Source organism: Oncorhynchus mykiss, chromosome 15, assembly GCF_057628025.1.
Source record: "Oncorhynchus mykiss isolate SJ-2025 chromosome 15, ASM5762802v1, whole genome shotgun sequence".
Classification (NCBI taxonomy): domain Eukaryota; kingdom Metazoa; phylum Chordata; class Actinopteri; order Salmoniformes; family Salmonidae; genus Oncorhynchus; species Oncorhynchus mykiss.
The window spans coordinates 27,212,798-27,239,391 of NC_143036.1; the positions used below are offsets into that span (position 1 = coordinate 27,212,798).

The 26,594-nt window shown below is 44.8% G+C and overlaps 1 protein-coding gene across 2 annotated transcripts in view; it reads right to left on the reverse strand.

Moving 5' to 3' along the window:
* LOC110489888 (transcription activator GLI3) overlaps positions 1-26,594 on the reverse strand; it is a 130,254-nt gene that overhangs the window by 36,364 nt on the left and 67,296 nt on the right. For both annotated transcript variants that reach the window (XM_090199702.1, XM_021562848.3), the window contains exons 4-5: positions 26,065-26,170; positions 1,016-1,221 (exon numbers count right to left, since the gene is read on the reverse strand). In XM_090199702.1, coding sequence (XP_090055828.1) covers positions 1,016-1,221; positions 26,065-26,170 — 312 coding nt within the window. The remainder of the gene's footprint in view (positions 1-1,015; positions 1,222-26,064; positions 26,171-26,594) is intronic.

Consider the following 26,594-nt stretch of genomic DNA (forward strand, 5'->3'; position numbering starts at 1 on the left):
AGCTGAAAGGAACACAGCCAGCCACAGCTGTGATTACCAATGGCCCATGGGAGAGGTAGGGGAGGCTGGCCTTGTTCAGTAAGTGAGCTCCAGGCTTCAATTAAAGGTCCAGGCCAGGAGGATGGAGCGGAGCAGCACTGCTGAGGCTGTTTAAAAGCACATGCACTACAGACTGTAATTGATTTCCCAGTCTGTATCTATGACCGGAACCAAAACGGTCATTGCAGGGTACCATGCCAGCATTCCAAATGGCACCCTATTCCCTTTACAGGGCACTACTTTTGACCGGAGCCCTAGTGCCATTTCGGACGTAGCTCATTTGCACCCCTGTTAACCCTACCCTCCCTGGTCCTTGAACCCGAGCCTCCCTGTTCCTTTTCTCTGGACTGTACATGACCCCTGCTCCCCGACGCATCCTCCAGAGAAGAACCTCCGTCAAATCTCCCCTTATGCACACACAGTCACACGCTGCACGTGCTGCGCACACACAAACACCAAAAGAAAGTTACATGTGCACGTACCAGACAGACACGTGCAAAAAGTAAATGAATGCGGTCACCTCTGTCATGACCTTTGTTCGACATGAAGCACCTCGTAACAGGGATCAAACTGTACACTCTTAATAGCTGAACCTATTGATCACCAACACAGTAGACCATTTTCCTGCAAAGCTAAGGGCCCTTAGGGACTCTGGGGGGCAGGTCTCTGTGGTACTGTACAACATTGCATTGTTTAAAGTACAGCTAGCTAAGCGCTGGGATTTATAGTCTAGTGAAAGATAGATGACAGAAAAGTATGTAGCATGTTGATCTGAATCAACGGATATGGTGGGACTCCGTATGCCTTAACATAATGCATGACTGTATGGGGGCTCATGAGAGCAAAGATTTTCAGCCTCCCAAATGGCACCCTATTCCTAATAAAGTGTACTACTTTGACCAGTGCCCTATGGGAACTGTCGGGAACAGGTTGGCGTTCGGGAAGCAGCTGGCGTGTTGTGAGTGTGGGGACTTACCGTCCGCAGGGCTGAGACCCCTGGCTGCAGAGATCATAGAGAGGGAGGGGCTGGAGTGGAGCGAGCGGATGTAGTCCATGTAGGGGTTGATGTACGGGTGCGGAGGGTTAAACGGTGACTCGGCCCCCACGGAGGGGTTCCGGTGGGGGGAGATCCGGATGAGGGAGATGTCGGAGAACGCCGGGCTGCCGGCCAGCGAAGGAGGCCTACACAGACAAATGGGGAGAAAAACCGAATAGAGGAAATAAGTACATTAACTCTTCTTTGACAGTGTGAGATATTACAGTCAATCTAAGACCTTAGATTGATATTCAGACCTCTGTTCTGTAAAAGCTCATCGGAAGTTGTACATAGATGCCAGATTCCAGATCAGTGCCTCCAGAAAGTATTCCACATTTTGTTGTGTTACAGATAGAATTCAAAATGGATTAAATATATCTACACACAATACCCCATCATGAAAACATGTTTTTATAAATTTTTGCAAATGTATTGAAAATTAAATACCGAAATATCACATATACATAAGTATTCGCACCCCTAAGTCAATACATGTTAGAATCACCTTTGGTAGTAATTACAACTGTGAGGGTTTCTGGGTAAGTCTCTAAGAGCTTTGCACACATGTATTGTAGAATATTATTATTTTCAAAATTCTTCAATCTCTGTCAAATTGGTTATTGATCAAGTTTTACAATAGATTTTCAAGCAGATTTAAGACAAAACTGTAATTCGGTCACTCAGAAACATTCACTGTCTTCTTGGTAAGCAACTCCGGTGTAGCTTTGGCTTTCTGTTTTAGGTTTTGTCCTGCTGAAATGTGAATTAATCTCCCAGTGGCTGGTGGAAAAGCAGACTGAACCAGGTTTTCCTCTAGGATTATGTCTGTGCTTAGCTCCATTCTGTTTCTTTTTTATCCTGTAAAACTCCCCAGTCCTTAATGACTACAAGCATACCCATAACATGATGCAGCCACCACTATGCTTGAAAATATGGAGAGTGGTACTCAGTAATGTGTTGGATTTGGCCCAAACATAACACTTTGTATTCAGGACAGAAAGTGAATCGCTTTGCCACATTTTTTTGTTGCAGTATTATTTTAGTGCCTTAAGTTGCAAACAAAATGCATGTTTTGGAATATTTTTATTCTGTACAGGCTTCCTTCTTTTGACTCTGTCAATAAGGGTAGTACTGTGGAGTAACTACAATGTCATTGAGCCATCCTCAGTTTTCTCCTCACAGCCATTAAACAGTAACGGTTTTAAAGTCACCACGTCTGTATCTGTGTAGTGACCGGGTGTATTGACACACCATCCAACGTGTAGTTAATAACTTCACTGTGCTCAAAAGGGATATTCAATGTTTGCTTTTATTACTTTCGGCCATCTACCAATAAGGTGCCCTTCTTTGCGAGGCATTGGAAAACCTCCCTGGTCTTTGTGGTTGAAACTATGTTTGAGATTCACTGATCGACTGAGGGACCTTAAGTATGTGTGGTACAGAAATGAGGTAGTCAATCAAAAATCCTGTTAAAGCACTATTATTGCACACAGAGTCCATGCAGCTTATTACGTGACTTGTCGAGCACATTTTTACTCCTCAACTTATTTAGGCTCGCCATTTCATTTTTAATTCATTTGTAAAAAAATCCAAAAACATAATTCCACTTTGATATTATGGGGTATTGTGTGTAGGCCAGTGACAAAAGAATCTACATTTAATCCATTTTAAATTCAGGCTGTAACACAACATAATGTGGAAAAAGTCAAGCAGTGTGAACACTTTCTGGAAGCACTGGATGTTTCAAAAGTCAGCCAACTAATATTTATATGGTTTAGGACACACATAAGTATCATGCTCATTGAAAAACTATGGAAATAGTCATGTGTTCCTTCTCTCCACTCCCAGTCAGCCGACTGGCAATGCCAGCAAATGAATGGTGACACTATCACCCTCCATCTGCACTCTACAGGGCCCGAGCAGAGAGAGAGAGAGAGAGAGAGAGAGAGAGAGAGAGAGAGGGGGGAAAGAGAGAGCTGCATTCTTCCTGCTCCCTCCACAGACATTTCCTCAGATCAAAGGCTGCATTCACCACTGTGTCTTAATCAGACCAAAACGTCAGGCCACTTTCACCACTAGACTAGCCACCATGTCTCGCTATAGAAGCTAGCACTTCTCATAACTTTGCATTCCTGTCAAAAAAGCATTTATCAATTAGATATAAACCCATTAGATATCTATTTAGGTTGTATTTAGGGCACATTCAAGTGTCTAAAGAGCTTTACGTGGAAAGGGTAGTGAACTCAGTCATTACCAATGAGTAGTACCCACAAACAATATCTGTCTAACAAAAACTACATTGTGAAACTAAATGTGCTGTATGAAAAATCCTGTTCGCTACACAGCAAATGTGTACATTAGAACCTAGAAATCTGGCTCCGCTACACCAGAGTGAATTTCCTGAGGAAGAAGTTCAGAAGAATCGACTAATACCGGTCCAGTTTTATAATTGGCTAAGAGAGCTTGAAAACTTCATAATGATGGCCTTGAAGACAAAGCCCCTCCCTGGAGGATGAGGAGAAATCCACATATCAGCCTAGACATTAAGAGGCTGGGAGATTAGAGTGAATTAGACCCTCCACTCCTCCACTGTGGCTCTTCATAGGACTGACCTGTCACTATGGTCCCCAGGAGAGAGAGGGGAAGAGGTGAGGGGAAGAGGTGAGGGGGAGGTAGAGAGAGGTAGAGAGAGGTAGAGAGAGGTAGAAAGAGAGAGAGAGAGGTAGAGAGAGAGAGAGAGGGAGAGGTAGAGAGAGAGAGAGGTAGAGAGAGAGAGAGAGAGAGAGAGAGAGAGAGAGAGAGAAAAGAGAGTGAATGAGCAAGTGAATAATTGAGAGAGAGAAAGAAAGAAAGAAAGAAAGAAAGAGAGTTCAAAAGAAAGAGAGAGTATGAAATGTAATGTGAAGGAAGGGTCCAGAGTTTGGATCGGAGTGATCTTGAGCAAGGCCAGGGGACCGGAACATCCCAATTACACCCTTGGACCCTGTCCCCAAGTCCCCTACCGGCTACTCTTGTCCCCTCACCTCCCTCCCTATCACAGCCCCTTAATGAAAGAGCTCAGGCCAACAATGAACCCTGAGGAGCGGAAATACCGGAGCACACACACACCCCTCTATACTTTTCAACAAGCTTGCGGCAAATAACCCACAAGGAGTTTCAAAGCGCTCTCTTTCCTTCTGTGTGGAGTGCATGACGACATCGTCTGTGTGATGCTGTAGCAGTTATGTGTGGGGTACTCTTATCCTCTCAAGTGGAGTTGTTTCTATTCAAGAAACAATGCAAATGAAGCTGATTGAAGTAAAGGTTGGAAAAGAGTATGCAGGGGGAAAAAATATATACATTTTGGGAATGCAACCTTACGTGCTTCTGGACTAGCTTGGGGTTTCTTGAGAACCAGTAGCCTTGAAAACGAATGACTAGCGAGTGACTCAAGGTCAATGAAACTGATGGTTCCACTAGTATCAGAGGTCACGTTGACTATGACACCACCTCCATCCTCATGGATTGGTTCTGCACGTCTCCTATTTGGAGTCGAGAAACGTTTTACTTCCTCTATCATTGGCAGAGGGCATAGCAAGGGCACCCCTCTCCCTGTTCCACTCCGGGCCACAAGCTTGTGTGTGTGTGTGTGTGTGTGTGTGTGTGTGTGCACACAGCAAATTGGCCAGTGTAACATTTCTAGTGTTGATTCAGGAGTTACGTACGAGTGAAATTAACACTCCGTGGTGCAAAATAACCCCCAGTGTTGGTGTTAATAACCAGAGTTATTGTTGTATACTGTGGAGATTAAAACAGTCCCATCAAAACCACACCCATCATTATCATATTTCCCAGCATGCTCTACAGCAGGTTGATTATTATTCAAACAAATCTGGGCGATTTTTTAAAGATTGTTTTGGATATCTGTGTTTTTGCATGTACTTTAGGCAAATTAGGCTTTACACCGTGCAGTGTTAAAACAATACTCACACATTATTTGCTGTAGCACTACACTGAGAAAGTGTAACAGTATCAGCACTAAGCAAAGTGAGTGCTTCAACAACAGTCTAGCTTCAATATTCACCACCTGAACCTGCCCTAATACCCATCACCCACTGGTGCAAGAAAACAAAATGGCTTCAATACGATTACTTCAGAAAAAGACTAACGGTCTGTAACACTTATTACAACTATAAACTGGGCAACTAAGTGACTACTGGACATAAACTGTGGATAATCAGTACAGAGTAAGAGTGTGAGTGAGTGAGTGAGTGAGTGAATGAGTGAGTGAGTGAGTGAGAGAGAGAGACAGTGTGAAAGAGAGAGTGTCTAGGGGAGGGGACTAACAGAGTGCTGCGAGGCTCCGAGCAGAGTCCTCCACATGCCCAGCCAGCCCTCCCCTCCATCGTCATGACGATGATTAGCCCTGTCACGCGCTGGCCGCGTCTCTACACGGTGACCCCGGCTAAATGGCTCTCGTCCCGTTGTTTTTCCAATTAATTTAGCGCATAAGAGCTAAAGAGAAGGGCCTGGAGGGGGGGTAGGAAGGAGAGAGAGGGGGAGGAGGCGTAGATGAGAGGGGGGGACGTGTGTTGAGAATGTGGGGAGAGGGTAACGCAGTACATGTGGTCAGGGGGAGAGAAAGAGGGAAGACATGTGGTAAAGATGGAGAGGGGGAAGGAGAAGGGGGACGTATTTTGGGAGGAGGTAGAGAGGCAACATGTGGGACAGGGGAGGTGAGGTTTTAGGGGAAGAGCCAAGGAGAGGGTATACAGTATGTGGGAGAGATGAGGGGAGTGGTAGAGTTATAAGGAAAGGAGAGTGGTGGGGAGGGAGAGTATATGGTATGAGGAACAGAGTTGGGATAGAGGAGGGTTGGTGAGGTGAGGTGAGGCGAAAGGAGGGGAGGGGAGGGAGTCAGGGCTGATACAGCAGTTGAAAAGGGGGAGAAATGGAAGGAGATAAGAGATAAGAGTATGCAGGTGGACTATGAATGGGGAGGGAGGGATGGGGAGTGGAGTAGTTTAGCCATTGTGAGCCAGGGTGGAGTATGAGGGAGAGGGGGAGTGGGAGTGGAGTAGTTTAGCCATTGTGAGCCAGGGTGGAGTATGAGGGAGAGGGGGAGTGGGAGTGGAGTAGTTTAGCTATTGTGAGCCAGGGTGGAGTATGAGGGAGAGGGGGAGTGACAGGAGGAGGAAAGAGGAGTAGAGGAGTGGACTCAGGGGGTCTGTAGCTGGGTGTGAGGGGATTTGAGGAGGACAGGACTGAGATAGATGGTAGGGAGGGGTGTCTGTGTACATGTGTGTGTGGGCGAAAGAAGAGAGAGAGAGAGAGAGAGAGAGAGAGAGACAGAGAAAGGTGGATCAGTGGATCAGTCCATCTCTTCTGCATCTGCTTGTACACATGAATCATTATGATGGAGTGCATTCTGACAGGGAGGAATCTGATGGTGTGTGTGTGTGTGTGTGTGTGTTTGTGCGTGTGCGCAACCCAGAGGTACCCGGCGAGTGAGGTACCTAGCGTCTTAGTTACACCTGATTTAAGATTTACATCAAAGCTGCACCCCGGGGAGCTCGAGACGCCCTGGCTTAGCAGGGTCACGGTATGCAGCGAGACAAAAAAAAAAAGAAAAAAAGAAAAAAAAAAGAGAGACGCTCTCTTCCACTTCCCTTCTTCCACTCCTCCACTGCTCGATTCCTATTAGCTCCTCTAAGACGATATCCTGCATGCTGGCCCCTAGGAAAGAGGGAGTTGCCTCCATATGGAAACCATTTCCTCTCACATGGCCTCTCCTCTCCTGCCAGAACTGCTCTCAGAGACATCGGGCTTTATACTTTATACCAGGGCCCAATACCAGGTCAAACGTAGTGCAGTAAATAGGGGACAGGGTGACATTTGGGACGCATATTGCATATTGACATGGAGCGGTCTGTGGATTCTGGACTGTTGTTCTCATTCTGGCAAGAGTATATACACTTTCCTATATTAATATAAATACGATACCGTTTTTTTCCCGCAGTGTGTGTCTCCATGTAAATCTGGTCTAATTCTGTAAATGGAGCAAGGTTGTATCAACATTATGCCTACGATGATTATATCGTTTTTGGGGGAGTGCTCCAATGTCAACACAGCACTGTGGCGAGGGATGATGACCTCACGGAACCACAGAGGGTATTATTGTGGTGGAGGGAGGAGTTACAGTAGGGCAGAGAGACTGCCCTACCAAAACAACATCCTATGGACAACCAAATCAGAATAACAGTGCAACTCCCAGCACCACCCTTACCACTTGCTGTATACACAGAGGGACCCTCCCAAATGGTATCCTATTCCCTATATAGTGCATGTATAGTTCCCTATACATCACATAGAAACAGCACAGAACCAGGTTACTACAACACTCCCTACACCCTCCATCAATCCATCCATCCACCAGAGAAAATGTGAAGAGAAAGGGAGATGGTGGGTTGGCTGCTTCTGTTCCCAGACCAGGTGAGAAAGGAGAGGAGCTGAGATCAGTCGGGCAACAGAGGCCTCTCCTGGCCCCAGCTTGACAGCGTCCCCCCCTCCCCCCCCCCCCCCCCCCCCCCCCCCCATCCCTCCCTGCCACCCCTCTGAAAGTCTAAACCAGAGAGGAAGAGAGGGGCTCCTGACGGCGGAAACAGCAGACGCTTTAAAGCTCCTACCCTTTCACTGAGATCAAAGAGGCCACGGCTATACAGAGCCTGAGCCAGCCCAGACACAGAGAGTACGACAAGGAGAGAGAGAAGGAGAGAGCAGAGAGAGAGAGAGAGCAGAGAGAGAGAGAGAGAGAGAGAGAGCAGAGAGAGAGAGCAGAGAGAGAGAGAGAGAGAGAGAGAGAGAGAGAGAGAGAGATAAAGAAAGAGGAGGGAGAAAAGGAGAGAGAGCAAATAGAGAAAGAGAAGGAGCACAGAGAGAGCATGACTCCTTCAGTACTGAGAGAAAGTGTGTATTTGTGGTCTGGGTATACGAGAGAAATCGCCAGAGTGCCTGTATGTTAATATGGTGCTTACTAACCTTAATGAGTATGGAAATCGTGACATTTCTACATTTTGGCATTGCGCCACGTTACTCCTACCGAATATAAACTGAGTTGCCTTTTCCATATTAGTAATGACAATTATATAGCAGAGGTGATTAAACTTAGGCTTATTTCATTTTGAAATCCAAATAGTCTGCCTTATAGATATAATGGACATAAAACCTCTGGTCCCAATTACAGGGAGTTAATGGCTAGAACATTACACACACACACACACACACACACACACACACACACACACACACACACACACACACACACACACACACACACACACACACACACACACACACACACACACACACACACACACACACACACACACACACACACACACACTCCTGCCTAGCTTTAAACTGTTACCTAGCAATTGTCTCGATAGCACAGCCACATCATTAACTACTGAAGCTGGTTAACAGGCTGTGTGTGTGTGTGTGCGCGTGCATGTGTGTGTCCGTGCATGGGCGAGTGTGTGCGCGTTAGACCCAGTGTGGTGTTTTGCCGTGACAGCTTGGCATGTAATCTGCAGGAGAGAACGGCCTCCAATCAAATGAAATGTTATTTGTCACATGTTTGGTGAAACGACAGGTGTAGACTAACAGTGAAATGTGTTCACGAGACTCGTAGTCAGCCAAGATGGAAGCGAGGAGCTCAAAGTGAAACAGTATATGGTCACTTCTCAGGAGTCATTTGGGGGCTACTGACAGCAAGAAATCCTCATCTCAAGTCAAGCCAATAATAACATTGTTCCACGTGGCTGCATGGTTTGAAGAGAGTTTGACTAATGAGCAGCAGCAGTAGTTATGAACCGAGCACATTTACATTGTGTGTACAAATCAGATTAAAGCTGGTTTGAAATACAGGTATTGGTTTATTGCCTTATGCAAGGAAGGGTGATTTAGACAGTCCAGTGATTTCAAAGGCAAAGCTATAGGACTGTAGTGTACTTGTAACTCAAAGGGGCACCTAAAAACCCTAAACCTCATGCTACCATTCACCTTCATGTTGTGTTTGTCTCCCACCACCGTAGTGAAGGGATCAGCACCATTTAGAACAGGGGTCACCAACCGTTTCGGAGACAAAATGCAAGCCGAGATCTACCGCTCAGACATTTTATTATTAATTAAACTATGCAAGTCTATGCAACATTAACTCATTCAAAACAGTTCTGTAGCAATGAGGTTTGTGCAGTAGGTTTACAGGTCCATTACATTATCACTGCATATTGGCTATGTTTATTTTATTTAACTAGGCCAGTCAGTTAAGAACAAATTCTTATTTTCAATGACGGCCAAGGAACAGTGGGTTAACTGCCTGTTCAGGGGCGGAACGACAGATTTGTACCTTGTCAGCTCGGGGGTTTCCGAACTTGCAACCTTTCGGTTACTAGCCCAACACTCTAACCACTAGGCTACCCTGCCGCCGCTACGCTTGAATAGCTCTGCTAATGTTGTTCTTCTCAGACCATTTAGAAAATATATATATATTTTTTTATGATTATATAATCACAATGGTAATAGATCATTTGTTGTATTACTTGTAAGGAACAGCTGAGTGAGCATTATATATATATATATTTACTGGACGGATGGCTTTCATCTGATGGTCAGTCTGAGGGGAGGGAGGAAGCAGTGGTGAGGATACCTCTCACCCTTCTCACCGTCCCTCTGCTCTCCCTCTGCTGAGAAAAGGGGACACAGTCTTCCAGCAGAAGGCGAAACTCAAGTCTGCCTCATCCACCAATTCATGTTGTTACTCCTATGACCAAATACACTGGAATCTTACTAGATATTAAAAAAGACACAAACCGCTAATCATAACAATGCAAGTTTATAGAAGCAATCATTCATACTCATGTAATGCAGCGACAGTGTTGGTTGTAGCGTGTGGAAGTAGGGAGAACACGCCTTTTATGGCTTATAAAAGTTTTGAACAAAGTTTGCCGGTGCTGAATAGCAACTTAAACGTGAATTTATTCATAAAAACAGCAGCTTTTTGTTGTATTCGTTGAGTCTCTCTCTAGTCGTGGTTTTAAAAGTTTTGAAATCTCACAGTATCAACTTTGCTGTGCGTTCGAAGGCTTCTTTTTACAGTCTATGGTTCGAGCAAACTGTGCAGACACGGTGATCTATCTGATTGGCCAGCGATAGGCCTATAGGTGCACTTGATCTTCTCTCTGGGCCTGCCGGGTAGGCGGAGTCCTACCTCCAGACACATGAAATGGTTCAAAATGGCAACACTTTGGCTTCCCGGCACTAGGGCTGCTGAATCAAGTGCATGAAGCAAGAAACAAAAATAAGAACGCAAGGCTTTATCGTTGGGTTTTTTACAGAAAAGTTTGGTGATCGACCGGTTGGTGACTCCACTTTAGAATGTCTCTCTACTCTGCCCGAATATGAACCCTGCCTGTGTCTGCTTGTGCTTAAGGTAGAGAGCAGGAGGAGAGAGACAGGAGGGGCACCTATGGGGTTGCCAGGCGTGCCCGGGTGTAACCATGCCCCCCTGGCACTAAGAGGTGTGGGGGGGGGGGCTGGGAGTTCTGTGACCCCTAACATCAAAGGGTCAGAGAAGGGGGGGGGGGTTTCTCTATTCATGGTCCCATCAACAAGGAGGAAATCCCTCTCTGTGGGATAAATAGCTCTGTGAGAGAGAGAGAGAGAGAGAGATATAGATAGAGAGAGAGAGAGCTAGCTAGATCTGTGTCTCACACAAGGAACACACACAACAACACACACACACACACAGGCACACACACACACAGGCACACACACACACACGCACACACACAAACACGCAGGCGAACATCGCACAATTGTCCTGCAAGGAGGATTCACATCCCAGCAGGCACGATAGTCCATGCTATTACTGGGATAAGAAGCTTTGTTCAACAGGAGTCAGTGAGTGTGACGGGCTCAAGTCATAACAGCTGGGCCCTGGTGTCACACACACACACAACACACATACTCCTGTGAACTCCCCGCTCCGACAGTATGAAGTCACAAACGTGTGAAAGCCATCAGTGTACACTCTGGGTAGAAGTTTCCCTTAGGCACAGACCTAGGATCCGTTTATATCTTTCAAGTACCTTAATCATTAGGGAGGGAGATGGAAAATGTACCTTGGATCAGTGTCTACGGGCAACTGCATCCTCCATACTTACTGTACTGTGTGACCTTGGAAGTGACCATTGAGTTAATGTTAGGCAAGGTCAACTGGATCAGTACACACTTTTCAGTTGTCTATAAAAGGCCCTGTCATTTTGTTCCAGATTGTGGCAAAACACCATCGCCATGAATGAGTGAATGTTTTTGCCTTTTTAAAGAAACATTTATGTTGCTGCTTGCTTCTCAGCAGGCTTTTTCACAGGCTGTTTGGAAAACCATTTCCACGCCGTAATTAAAGGTAATTTCAGCCATCGAGATAAGGAAGTCTACCAAAGCGAATGAACAAAGTGTACACACCAACAACAACAAAAAATCACTACATGAAAGTGAAATTATACAAAATGACTCTGCCTTTTTCCCTGTAATTTTAAGGGGGCTTGAAAGTTAAAGATGCAGTTCAGGATCTTAGGCACTTACAAATTCGTAACATATTGTACGATTTTCTTCTCACTTTTTTATGCTCCTTTGTCATACTTGACGGTCCTTTGCGGTTCTTTACGGTTTGCTAAATGTACTCCCAAGTAACACCGAACAACCCACTCTAACCAATCCCCTTCATCTCACTTTGCAAAAAAGTCACAGTTGGTTGCCCTTGTTCAAAGTGAGAGTCAACATTAAATACAAGTGGACTTAACCTTTTTCACAGGGCTTGTTTGAGTTCCTCTGGCATGCCCCGGGCTACAGGGAGGAGAAAAGGGGACTCCTGGGTGTTGAAAGAGAACTACTTCAGAAAGAGAAGGGGAAGTACATCTATCATCAACACATCCTCTCACAAAATGTCTCCATCCTCCCAGTGCCTTGTACACACACACACACACACACACACACACACACACACACACACACACACACACACACACACACACACACACACACGCACGCACGCACGCACAAACACACGCGCACGCACGCACGCACGCACACACACACACACACACGCACGCACGCACACACACGCACGCACGCACGCACGCACGCACGCACGCACACACACACACGCACGCACGCACACACGCACGCACGCACGCACGCACGCACGCACACACACACACACACACACACACACACACGCACAAACACACGCACGCGCACGCGCACGCACACACGCACGCACGCACGCACGCACGCACGCACACACACACACACACACACACACACACACACACACACACACACACACACACACACACGCACAAACAGTGCCTTAAATAGCCAGGTATCCTCTACAACCCATCGCCTCACTAACTCTACTCGTCTGTAATGAGTTGTGGTGTTGGGGTTGGGGTTGGGGCCAGTCAGGGTGTTTGTGCGGGTGGGGGCCCAGGTGAGAGAGATGAGAGGTAACATTGCCCCGGGCTGCTAGGGCAGCGGTGTATCAGTGTAGTGGTCAGAGAGAGCTCCCTGTGAACCACTTCAATTCACTCTGTCACAGTGGGCCTCAGAAATGAGCCACTGCACAGACGGACCCGAGCTAATCACAAACAAAACACACAGTGACCAGGAAGGAGAGTCTCACTCCTGGAGAGAGGTAATCCTTCAGAGAGAGAGAGAGAGAGAGAGAGCGAGAGAGAGAGAGAGAGAGAGAGAGACAGAGAGAGAGAGAGAGAGAAAGAGAGAGAGAGAGAGAGAGAAAGAGAGGAGAGGGAGATGGAGAGGAGGAAAAAGAAAGCGAAAGAGAAGGAATCAACTATTTCCTCTTCAAGCACGGAAAAAAGCAACTTCAAATCCATTCAATTTTTCCTAACATATACCCGTTAGAGGAAAGAGGGGGATAGGTAAATAAAACATGGCCTGGACAGAGTAGAGGAGGCAGTCAGGCAGCAGAAGCGGGTGGGAAAGTGAACGGACACACAACATACTTTATTCATGCCATTTCATCCATCTTGCCGGACTAATAAAATGTCAAGTGGAGTTGCCTGATATTTAATCATGAACGTGCTGGGCCACATGGTGGTGTTGCTCCTCTGCCTCAGCCCACACCATCCCAGGCCTCGGCCCTGCATGATCAACCTTCGGGCTGGTTAAGTACGCGAGGAACCTCATCACTAAGAAGGGCATTTCACACCCGTACACAATCTCACCCACCACATTATGCTACTGTTTAAGGAGGACACACAGCACATATATGAAATAGCTTTCTATATATTCAGTGTACTTTGGTGAGTTAAATCGAGGTGGACTACTACGAAGGTTGAGACACGAGTCAAACGGGGAAAAAACACCCTGTCCCATGTGCACATCTAAAGACAACATCGATATCTGAACTCGCCAGTCTACCAGTCCACTTCACATCAACGTTCGTCTCTCATTTGATAAAAAGCAATCCCTTTCAGCCTGACATAGGCACACAGAGACTCAGCAGCACCAAAACGCTAGTTGCATTGCTTTCAACAGTTCTGACGCGCTGTAGCTGTGTGCATGACTGTGCATATTTGTGCTAGCTCCCGCTGGAAGATGCGTGAGGTGCTCCTCACGCTGACCCCTCTCTGAGAGAGCGCGGTATCGCGGGGAGTCGAAGGCAGCAGAGGTGGACTCTTTCTGTTGCTCAATCCAAACAGCTAAGCTCAGTGGGACAGGTGAGAATGTTCTTCTCCCACTAGAATAATGGACTCACGTTATACGAATAGTTGACTCCAGATTTCATTGGATAAGAAAGATACGGTGCTGAAAGAATAGAGTACCTTATGTGAATGTGATTCGTATCCTCAGTGAAGGAAGTAAAGGAAGAAGAAACATGGTGAAACGCCACAACAGCTCAAAAGAAAGAATGGGAATGGAGAAATGGCCTCATAAGGAGGAGTGAAAAGGAGAGCTAGGGTCAGTTGTGGAGAGAAGATCATTAAACTCATTTCCTTCACTGCTAAAGCTGTCGATTGTCATCGGAACGGTTTAACAAATGTTAAACAGACGTTTTTTTTTTTTTTTAACTGCAACCTGTGGTAATATTATATAGTGTTAAATTCATGTTTTCCTCCGTTTACTTGAAGCTTGATGAGGGGAGAAGTGGATGGAGAGGACTGGGGAGGGAGGGGAGGCTTTCTGGCGAATAGCAGGCAGAATTTACGGCCCTGTTCCCTAGATCTTGTTACTTGCTATAACTGGCCCCCAGAGTGAGATCAGAGGGCCCCGAGCCCAAGACGGAATAATGGGAAGTCCACATTTCTACACTTTCATCTGACGGCCCGCCGGACCGGTTCTGCCTGCCTGCACAGGACAAGGGTCTCAGTCACATCACTGACAACATCCTCTACTCTCTCTTCAATCACATTATTTTGAATTTTCTTAACCTAACAACTATTATAAGGTACAACAGACAGGATGTAATGACATTTGGTGTATTTTCTCAAAAGTAACTTTGTGTATAGCAAAATCTCTTATCCAGTTTTTCTTTTGTACAAATGCATGTTACTGTATAAAAACAATTCATGCAAAATAATATTATAAGATGAAACAAACATCAAAAACAAACAGCTGTTCTCTGCCCTCCCTCTGAACCTCATACCTCCAGTGCAATAGATTGGTTGGTTTCTGAGAGCATCAGAGTGTGTTATGGGTAATATGCCCAAGTGTTTTTTAATAGCTGCTAATGAGGAGGGAGGGGCCTTTAATAAGCGAATGAATAGAATGTACAGCCCTTTAATGTGATAGCTGGCTCCTCCCACAAGCCTGGTATCCCCTCAGTCAACACAGTATTCATAAAGCATCTCAGAGCAGGAGTGATGATCTAGGATCAGATCTTCCTGTCCGTATAAATGTATTCATTATAATTTAAAAGGCAAAACTGATCCTCAAACAGCACTCATACTCTGAGAGGCTTTATGAAACGGGCCCTGGAATGCTGGGATATACTGAGGTCTTCCTTATCAATAGCATTACGATAATCAATTAAAAAAAATCTGAGTAAATTTTCCAAATTTGTAATTGTCAATAATGTTGGTAAATATGAATTAAAATTACATTTGAACTAATTCCCATTTCAGACAGAAGATGTGGTATTTACCTACAAAAAATACAAGGCAATGTTTATATGACCCCCTTTCAAACAGCCCCTAATTTACCACTTTTTTGCAGGTATAATATCCCTAGCGGGGAACTAGGAAATAAGGAGGGGTGGTGGGGTGTTGTTAAACCATGGGGGCTTTTTGCATTTTAGGGAGGTGTTAAACAATGGAAGTGTTAATGGCTTTACCTGCAAAAAAAGCAGAGAACCATTCACATAGACCCAATACCTGTATTTTGATTACAGGGTCTGTGAAAATGCAGGAATCATGGCTTTTTTTGTGTGTGGCTTTTTTTAAATTATATTTTTTTATTTTTAACCTTTATTTAACTAGGCAAGACAGTTAAGAACAAATTCTTATTTACAATGACGGCCTATCCGGCCAAAGCCGGACGACGCTGGGCCAATTGTGCGCCGCCCTATGGGACTCCCAATCACAGCCGTATGCGATACAGTCTTGATTCGAAACAGGGTGTCTCTTTTAATTTGACAATGTTTTTAACACCCCTGCCCCTTTTAGATATACGAAAAGGCTGGAATAAAAGGCAGACATGGTCAATTAGTGGGATTTTGGTCTGTATATGAAAGGGATATAACAGAGGGAATGTCAAAGATAGAATGTTGTGATAACGGTTGCTTGGTGGTATTTTAAAAATAGTTATTAAAGGTCAATTGAAATCACAATTAATCACTTCCAATGTTGTCATTTATTTCGTAGCATATCGTGTCCATACACTTCTTTTGCACAGTTACAATTGTATCTGCTTTTTATTTTCTGAATCTTCATTTATTTGGAAGAAAAATCGGAAGATGAAAAGCATTATTCAACAAACCCTACTTAATATTTTAAATGGCGAGTGATGTAATGACATGGTTGTCGAATCTTCCCATTATGAAATTGACAGTTGAGCACAAGTGCTTTGTTAACCTTAGGCAGAGTGAACACACACACACACACACAACACGCACACACACATAGACACACACTGACATGCTGATTGACACACACGGCTAGCTGTTAGCACCTGTCTGTTATCTCCTCTCCTCCAGACTCTCTCTTCCATTGTGCAACATGGGCTAGCTACAAATTGAGATCTCAAATATAAAACAGGAGGGTATTAGATTTCTGTACAGAAAATCAAATGTACTAATATGTTACATGTGGAAATTCAAAAAGCCACTAGTAGACAGATGAATATGATTCTTGTAGTCAAATAAATGATTTTCTGTAGTCTTAAAGGAATGAAACCTACAAAGACCAATGGAAATGTACAGAGAAACAACTGGGTTATTCATTTTACCTTATTTTTTACTACTCAATAAAAATCAGAATCGCCAGGGGTATATTTCAAAAGCAGGAAAAGGACATTTTAATCTTTTTTTTTTTTTTTTGCATGTTGATTTGGGTGGAAACAAAAATATATGATGTACGGCAAAATAAAATTTAAAAACAATTTATACAGTACCACCTACTATTTCTATTAAAATAGTTATGTAGCTGTGAATGTAATATTAATAAATATCCTATATTTCTTTACAAAATGTATATTTCTGATATATCAGCAACAATACACATGCAATAACCATCAGAAATAGAAATATGTATTCCATATGTCCTAATAAAATGTATGTAGTCTGTAACAGTCTATGTGTAGTAACCATAGAAATAGAATTTCTAGAATATACTGTATGTATATGGTAGTAACAGCAGCTCATAAGTAGAATTTAGCAACATGGCCAAACAGGTTTTCTTGGGTAATGGCTCAACCGTAAGCCTGAGCAGGGCCTGTCACATGTCGTCTGCCTAATACTCTCTCGGCATCCTTCATCCGGTATCCATCATCCTCAAAATGCACAGGTGCCTTCAAAATATCACGCTTCATTGCACTGTCAGTGAGGAAAAAAAGAGGACACCGTCCATTTAGGTTTTCAAAACTGGTGTATTACAAAAAAAATAGATATAACTTCAATCTGCCCACATTTCTGCTTATAGGCATTTATCTCCTTTTCTCTCTAAATCCTGAAATTGCTTGAGAAAAAAAAAAAGAGAGAGAGGGGGAGATACTTCTCCCGCCTCTCTCGTCCATTTCACAGAGTGGCGTGCAACTTTCTTTTTCTTCCCTTTTTTTTTCTCCAGTGAAAATTGAAGAGGCTTTATGTCAAATAAGGCTAAAGTCAGCCTCTCCATATCAAGCAACGCAAGGCGCGAATATTACTGTGGCCATGATAAGACTGCCAGATAGAGTGGGAGAGGAGTGGAGGGAGAAGAGGGGAGGGAGAGAGAGGGGAGGAGGGGGGAAAACTGAAAAGGAAGTGACTCTACTCAATTATACTGCAAAATTGGTATGACTGAATATTTTTCATTCAGGTGACTGATAGTATCGGTGAAACTGCAATGCAGATAAATAAAGGAGCTTTCTGTCAAGAATAAACACCATTAATCATGAAGCCAGCTACCGCGCGACTGCCTGTCCAACGACTGCAGCCTGACGCCACAGAGAAAGTGTTCAAAAAGAAAGGGAGGAGGAGGAGGAAAGGGGAACCTGGCGAATCCACTAGAAAGTCACAGGGAACCAGGGATGAGGGGAGGAAAGGGGAACCTGGCGAATCCACTAGAAAGTCGCAGGGAACCAGGGATGAGGGGAGGAAAGGGGAACCTGGCGAATCCACTAGAAAGTCGCAGGGAACCAGGGATGAGGGGAGGAAAGGGGAACCTGGCGAATCCACTAGAAAGTCGCAGGGAAACCAGGGATGAGGGGAGGAAAGGGGAACCTGGCGAATCCACTAGAAAGTCGCAGGGAACCAGGGATGAGGGGAGGAAAGGGGAACCTGGCGAATCCACTAGAAAGTCACAGGGAACCAGGGATGAGGGGAGGAAAGGGGAACCTGGCGAATGTACTAGAAGGTCACAGGGAACCAGGGATGAGGGGAGGAAAGGGGAACCTGGCGAATCCACTAGAAAGTCGCAGGGAAACCAGGGATGAGGGGAGGAAAGGGGAACCTGGCGAATCCACTAGAAAGTCGCAGGGAACCAGGGATGAGGGGAGGAAAGTGACTTGCCCTCCTTCCTCTCTTCCTGCTCATTAATGACAGAAGTCACATAGAGATCATGTCTAGATGATCGGAACTGAAATTATCATTAGATGTTAATAGAACTGATAGTCCCACTTAATATTCGATCTAGGTTTAATATTACTATGATTCTAAAGGACTAAATATAGTCTTATACTAAACAGGTTCATTTATCGGGGATTTTCAAATGGCTTTTATGTGGTTTACAGAAATGTATGAACTCATTAGAAAATGTATACTCAATACATCTATAAGATTTACAAATCAGAAATGTATTTAAAACAGAAAATACAAACTTATTTTTTTATGCATGACTGACAACAACATGATACTGCTTCCCATACAGTAGGAAATGGTTTTAAAACATGAAACATCAGCCCAAAAGAAATACAACCCTCAACACTTGAAAAGGAAAAATCAAAAGGAAAGCCTCAACATACATTAACAGTATATTCCTGTAGCTCTTTATAAAAACTCCATGCACTATGCCTTTTGTCTTTCTTTTGTCATGGTGTGTGTGTGTGTGTGTGTGTGTGTGTGTGTGTGTGTGTGTGTGTGTGTGTGTGTGTGTGTGTGTGTGTGTGTGTGTGTGTGTGTGTGTGTGTGTGTGTGTGTGTGTATGTGTTGCAATGCCTCTTCCATTCTGGAGTAGAAGAGCAATCTGGAGGGAGGAGTGGAGATAAGACTGTGGTCTTTATGCTAAGCAGCGAGACGCTCCTCAATGTGCAGATTGGGCTCTCTGACAACAGTTTATGTAAATAACCAAACAACACAGCGAACACCTAAAGAACACAGAGAGAGAGAGGAGAGAGAGACAGAGAGAGACAGGGAGAGACAGAGAGAGACAGAGAGAGAGAGACAGAGAGAGAGACAGAGAGACAGGGAGAGACAGAGAGCGAGACAGAGAGAGAGATGGAGAGAGAGATGGAGAGAGACAGAGAGAGAGAGAGAGAGAGAGAGAGAGAGAGAGAGAGAGAAAGAGAGAGAGACAGGGAGAGACAGGGAGAGACAGAGAGAGACAGAGAGAGACACAGAGAGAGACAGGGAGAGACAGAGAGAGATGGAGAGATGGAGAGAGAGAGAGAGAGAGAGAGAGAGAGAGAGAGAGAGAGAGAGAGAGAGAGAGAGAGAGACAGGGAGAGACAGGGAGAGACAGAGAGAGACAGAGAGAGACACAGAGAGAGACAGGGAGAGACAGAGAGAGATGGAGAGATGGAGAGAGAGAGAGAGAGAGAGAGAGAGAGAGAGAGAGAGAGAGAGACAGACAGACAGACAGACAGACAGACAGACAGACAGACAGACAGACAGACAGACAGACGAAGGGAGGGAGAGAGCACAAAAATGTAGATAGGGAGGTGGAAAATGTACGATTCATGAAATATTCAAAACTATTTTTTGCATAGATAGTGGGGGAAAAGACAGCTCATGGGCCGTTAGTTGGAGTTCCACATGTTTGTGCCGCTTTTCAAAGTATTACATTTCAAATGTCCAAAAATGTTTCAGTATGTTGTTACTCAGATGGAATGATCATTCTCGGAATAGCATGAAAATCAATTACACCCTCTTTCTGGGTAGTTAACTATGGTTGTACTGCAGCCGACTACAGAGTGCTGATGTTGTCCTGAAATGAATGGGACCTGCTTTTCCCCTGGTAGACTCACAGAATACCTTACAGTCCGTTTGGAGACCACAGCTGTACAAACACACTTCTGAATGCAATAACCACACAGACAGGAAGCAGCATACCCTTACATGCCCAACACACACACACACATAATACCAGGTTCACAAGTATATTCACCACTAACACCACAGTGCTTAGCAAAGTTTTGGGAAAAAATTGTGTTTGACCAAACAAATTAACAACAGACTTTCAGCACGCTTATAGGGAAGGGCACTGAACATGCTTGGCACTGACAATAATTACTCATGATTGGCTGAAAAAAACTGATAGTAAGAATATTGTTGGAGCTGTTTTGTTATATTTCAGTGCAGCTTTTGATATCATTGAGCAAATCAAATCTAGTTTCTCACATGCGCTGAATACCACAGGTGTCGAACTTACAGTGAAATGCTTACTTACAATCCCTTAACCAACAATGCAGTTTTAAGAAAAATATGTGTTAAGTAAAAAATAGCTAAGCACAAAATAAGAAAGAAAAGTAACAAGTAATTCAAGAGCACCAGTAAAATAACAATAGTGAGGTTATATACAGGGGGTACCGGTACAGAGTCAATCTACGGGGGCACCGGTTAGTCGACGAAATTGAGGTAATATGTACATGTAGGTAGAGTTAAAGTGACTATGCATAGATAATAAACAGAGAATAGCGCCAACGTAAAAGGGGGGGGGGCAATGCAAATAGTCTGGGTAGACATTTGATTAGATGTTCATGAGTCTTATGGCTTGGGGGTAGAAACTGTTGAGATGATTTTGGACCTAGACCTAGGTGGTCTAGAGTTTTTTCCCCCCTCTGGTTGCACATTCAACATGCTGGTTAGAATGATGTAAAACTAATTTAAGTTTCCCTGCATTATAGTCCCAGGCCACTATTGCTTTAAAAACGTAGGTGTTATGGATTTGCATTCTCTGCCTTATCATTGCCTATCAAATAGAACACAGAGGGGTTTCTTTAATTGAAAACCTCTAATGCAAATTTGGTTGAGTGTGGTGTACCGCAGGGCAGGCGGCTAGGGCCATTATTATTTTCTGCATTTTATTAATTACCTTCCATTGACCTTGAATAAAGCCTGTGTCAATGTTCAGTGACGACTCAACAGTATACACATCAGCTACGACAGTAAAATAAATAACTGACACCCTTAACATAGAGCTCCAGTCAGTTTTAGAATGGGTAACTAACAATAAGCATTTTTGGGAGGTCAAATCACTCGCTCAATGCTAAACCTAATTTAGAGCTACTATTGAATAATGTAGCGATTGAGCATGTTGAAGAGACTGGACTGCTGGGTGTAACCCTAGATAGCAAGCTATCATGGTCAAAACATTTAGACTCAATGGTTGCTAAAAATGGGAAGAGGTCTGTCCATGATAAGGCGTTGCTCTGCTTTCTTGACATCTCAGTCAACCAGATACTGTAGGTCCTACAGGCCCTAGTTTTGTCGCACCTGAGCTACTACCCAGTTGTGTGTTAATGTGCAGCAAAGAGAGACATCGGTAAATTGCAGTTGGTCCAGAATAGAGCAGCCCAGAATAGAGCAGCACGTATTGCACTTAGATTTACACGGGGAGGGGGGGGGGGGGGGGGGGGGTGACTTGCATGTCAATCTCTCCTGGCTCAAAGTTGAAAAGCAGCTGGCACACAGTTCGGACACTCAGCAGACAACACAAGACATGCAATCAGAGGTCTCTTCACAGTCCCAAGAGCCATGACTACATGAAACTCTCTGCCACCCCAGGTAACTCCAGCTAGCAATAAAACCAGATTCAAAACCCAGATCAAAGAACACCTTACGAGACACAGCCATTTTGATATATTTTGTATTGTAACTGTATTAGTTATTGTATCATGTAAGTGGGTGGCCTTGCACGAGCCTTGGCTTGTACGAGCCGGAACGGCTCATAGGGCAGAAGCCATCTCCTTTTTCTGAGGAGTGAGGCAGAGACAGTAGATTATGTAGTGTTATGTAGTATTATGTTGTGTTAGGTACAGTATATTATGTCTATTACGCATGTTATTTGTTTTGTTTCCTGTTTGAACCACCGGAAGGTTAGCCCCTCCCTTGGCAGCTGCTAATTGGGGATCCCAATCAAATACGAAATACTAAACACAGAACATTGTGCCAAATCAGTATGTTTTCTATATTGTGACTTTCTGGCATCATTACTATAAGACAACCAATGCCAGAGAGAATCCTCAGGAGAAAATACTAAGAAATGGGAAAAAGTTACAAATCATGTCGCAACTAACTGCCATACTGGACTGTAGTGTCGGATGGACCCACAGTTGAAAGGGCACATATCTAATATATTTTGCACCAGATTCATAATGTCTCGTTGGCCATGTCCAAGGAAATAACCAGTATTCATACAGTATGTTATCTGAGACAATGGCAGAACTAACATTAACATGACAATATGCAAACATTATCCGAGTGAATGCGAGTCTGTGGAGATACCTTAGTTTACACACTCCATTGTGTACTCAGGAGTGGATCATTTGAGCTAATTCCTAAGCAAATCACTATATCGCAATGACCGTGGCTACGCAAACAGCCATGAGTCAATTACTTATTCCCTAAGAGCATCTTGTTGTTTTAGTGGCCACATTCAAGCACAAGGGCCTCTAACTCCTAAGTAAACTCTCATGCAGATAATTGACTTGTAGTCGAATACCTCTGTTTGTTCCCGGCCCGTCTCCGGGTGACCGAGACCAGGCGCTGAGTCACAAGAGAGGGCCTTTTGTTTTGTGTTTGGCCGTCTTCGGTCCAATAATGCCCCATATGAAAGGAGCGGTCTCTTCTCTTTGGCCCCGGCCTCCCCCATGCAGCCCCCCCATGCAGCCCCCCATTAAGCCGGGCTGACACAATGGGAGCGGTGGTGGGGACGAGAGCTCCCATGGAGAGCTTGCTCTTCACTGGTCTGTGTGTTTATTTAAGCAGGAAGTGAGGAAGCATCTTCTCTAGAGGAAGAGTGGTGGAGGGGTGGATATTCGTCAATGGGACTGGATGTCAGCTGTTCCCAGGCCAGAGACACTAAGGGACACACATATTGATCTGACAGTAGTGTAGGAAAGGCCTGCTGATCCTAGATCAGCTGCACTGACTCAATGATTCAATAGTTATAAAAAGTGGTTGGTCAGAGCTCTGCTGGTCTCCAAGACTCCACAGTTTCCCATTTTAGACATGCAGAACTACAACCCCCTATTATGTGTACCTACGTAATCAATGCCCTGCACCCACACGACGATGGCAACCCCTGACCCTCCATCTTTAATATTGAATGGCGGGTGCCTTCCCTGCAAGAATTTATAAAGTAAACAATTCTCCTAGCTCCTGCCTGTAATTGTACTCTCCCCTTGCTAATATAGGCGGTGTGCAGCAGGAGAGAGAGGGGGGGACAAAGGACAGTTAATTTGTGATTTCCTCCGCTCATTTGAAGGCAAATTAAGTGTCAAGCAGCTAATACAGAGCATATTTCATTTTATGAGCTTTTAATTTAATTCTGTCGGCCTCATATCGCCCAGTGCTGTTAGCGTAGCCTAACGCTCCTTCGTTCCTCCCTCGTCTGCGGCACCAGGCCATAAATAAACATGTTTCAATTATACCCATCACAATAATAGGATAGGATTCTGTTCATTTGCGACGTCGGTTAGACGGCAGAACATATCATGGGAAAATGAGCCGGCGGTGGCAGCTTGTTTTTCTACCGGACACAGTCCTAGCGTTAGCGCTGTTAGCGTTAGCGCGGCAGCTAGCGTTAGCGAGGCTGGATTGATTGTACCGCCGCAGGGCCAGGCCCACTGTAATTACCAGCTATAATGAGAGCCCTGCATGGGGAAGTAATGGCAATAATACTCTACTGTGTACTTAGCCATATCTTTAAGAGGGCTAATAACGATTCATTCTGCTCACTAAGGAGAGCTTGTCTTAAAACAATTCAATATTTCTCTCTGAAATTCCCCCACCTGTCCCCCTGGTCCCTGAAGGACCGTGCTTGTTCTCTCTGTGTGCAAGACCACTGACTGCATTGTTGGGGGTGACTGGATCAAAATGCTCCTTTATAAGAAATTCTTAAAAACACTGTGCATGAGAGCAAATCGCCAGATGTATGGTTCCAAAACAATACTGAGTACTGTTACAGTCAAAATCTGAAGCAAACTACAGTAGCCTACATAACTCTGCCATCTGTAGATGGACTATACAGACCGTAAACTTAACTTCAACAGCGTGTAACACTGTTGCCTACTCTAAAAAGCAGCAAAAGTAATGACATTGTGAGCGGAGGACCGTAGGTTCCAATTTGAAAGGGACACATGTAACTCGGTAATGTGTGTACTAGTACCCAAGTCAATTTGAATAAGACCGTCCACTAAACAACCGACTTGTAATCATGAAAAATGGGGCCTTTCAGCACGGCGTGTCGTGTTAAGCAGCAATACAAGTGGATGAACAGGCGGTAAAGTACAGCGGCGACCACGCCTCCACTGACTGGTTGAGCAAACGAAGCGCGCCAGCCAGATAACTCCTGTCTGGACAGAGAGTGAGTGACTGAATACGTTTGTTCGTTTGTTCGGTGCAGCGCAACTTCTCTTCTCGCACCCCCCTAATTTAATTCAGTGGGTTCCATGTCTCCCACTTCCCCCTAACCTGTGCTCCAGGTCTCTCCAAAGCGCCTTTGACTGATAACAAGCACGACTGTTTGTTTGAGCCGTGTTGGCAGCGCGTGTTCTCCCCATTATCTCCACATAAGCTAAATGCTAAATTATATTTGGTATTTTGTTTGCGGTGACACAGGGCATCAATCATCCACTCTTTTTTATTTCCTCACCTCTCCCTCCCTCCTTACCTCAGGGAGAGAGGGAGAGGGGTTGAATGGGGGGGAGGCATAAAAAATTCATTACGCTTAGTGGCACATCGGCAAGGGAGAGATATGACTCCCGAGCACGAGGGAGGGTGAGGGTGGAGTGGGGGAGTTGATAATGATGAAGAATATAAAACATAATGCTGCCCCATCCAATTTGTCCCCGTCGCGCACTGATCGCTTCCTTCCTGTCTCCGGGTTAGAAACTAGCGCTGCAAGGGCAACAGAACATCCAATGCTAGTCCTCACTGTTCAGACAGAACAGAGGGAGAAAGCGGTAGAAGGAAAGACAGAGAAAGAGAGGGGAGAAGGAGGGAGAGTGAATGAGAGTGAGAAAGAGAGAGGCTAGTGTGTGTGTGTGTGTGTGTGTGTGTGTGTGCGCGCACAGAAACTGAGGGAATCCCCTAGTACAGAGGACATTGATGTGTAGCTGCTGACCTGGCCAAACACGAAAGTGAAGCCTTAGGAGAAATATGGGAATGGGAGACTCAACCCATACATGTTCCTCTGCTTAATGCACTTACTTATGTGTGATCATGTATGTGTGGCGGGGGGGGGGTGTATACATGGTACAGTGCATGTCAGAAAATATGTGTGTGAAGGTGTGTATGTCAGTACAGTTATTTGTGTGTCAGTGAAGGTGTGCATGTCAGTAGAGTTACTCGTGTATCAGTGAAGGTGTGCATGTCAGGTTGAGAGTTGCATCGTCTCGTCTTGACAAGGCTTGATCACTGTGCTTATGAGAATCACACGCCCCGGGCTCTCGTCTCCATGTTTCTGACACGTGTTCATTTGCCTGTCTCTGACATGTGGATCATGTTGCTGCCAGACAGGGCCCGTGGCCTTTGATCTGGGGAGCACAGAGCATCTCTGAGGAGGATGCAACACTCCCAGAGAAAAACAGGAGAAACATATTTATATTGTCATTACCACTACTTTGAGTTGATACTGACACCAATGATATGATACTGATATCCAAAAGACTTCTCAGTAGGCCTGACAAACTCCCATGCATTATTTTCTGTTGAGAAGAAGTGTCTCGGTGTGTGTGCGGTGCATGTAAGAGGGGCTGTGTGTGTGTGTGTGTGTGTGTGTGTGTGTGTGTGTGTGTATGTGTGTGTGTGTGTGTGTGTGTGTGTGTGTGTGTGTACAGTCTGTGACACTCACACGTGCAGCGGGGGAACAGGGGACGGCTCGTAGATGTAGCGTCCCTGGGCGTGTCTGTCATCGATGGGCACCGGCGGATGGAAAGCAGGAAAGAACTGTGGCGGGGCTGCATAGCGGTAAGAGAGAAAGAGAGAAAGACAAGGGGACAAATAGAAAAAAAAGAGCGTTAAACAGACCATCAGCTCTAAAGCACATATCTCTTTACCAACCATCGAATCATGGTTGCATGTATTGACTCAATGTGTTTTTATGGGCATTCCTAAGTAATGTGCTTCTTCAGCCGGTCTAAGGGCAGAGTAATGAAAAGCAGTGGTTGATGGCTATCTTTCAGGAGGCCCTGCCCAAATGAGACCTCATTAAAAACAACTGAACTAAAAAGCCTCACTGCCTTGGAATGTTCACTAGGAAGTCCACCTAAAACAACTCAGGGATATAACTCAAAATAAACCGAGACACAAATTAACTGCAAGGGGACGGCGCCATTTTTATTCTTCATGCTGTAAGGCTGATCAGGCATAAATACACTTTTT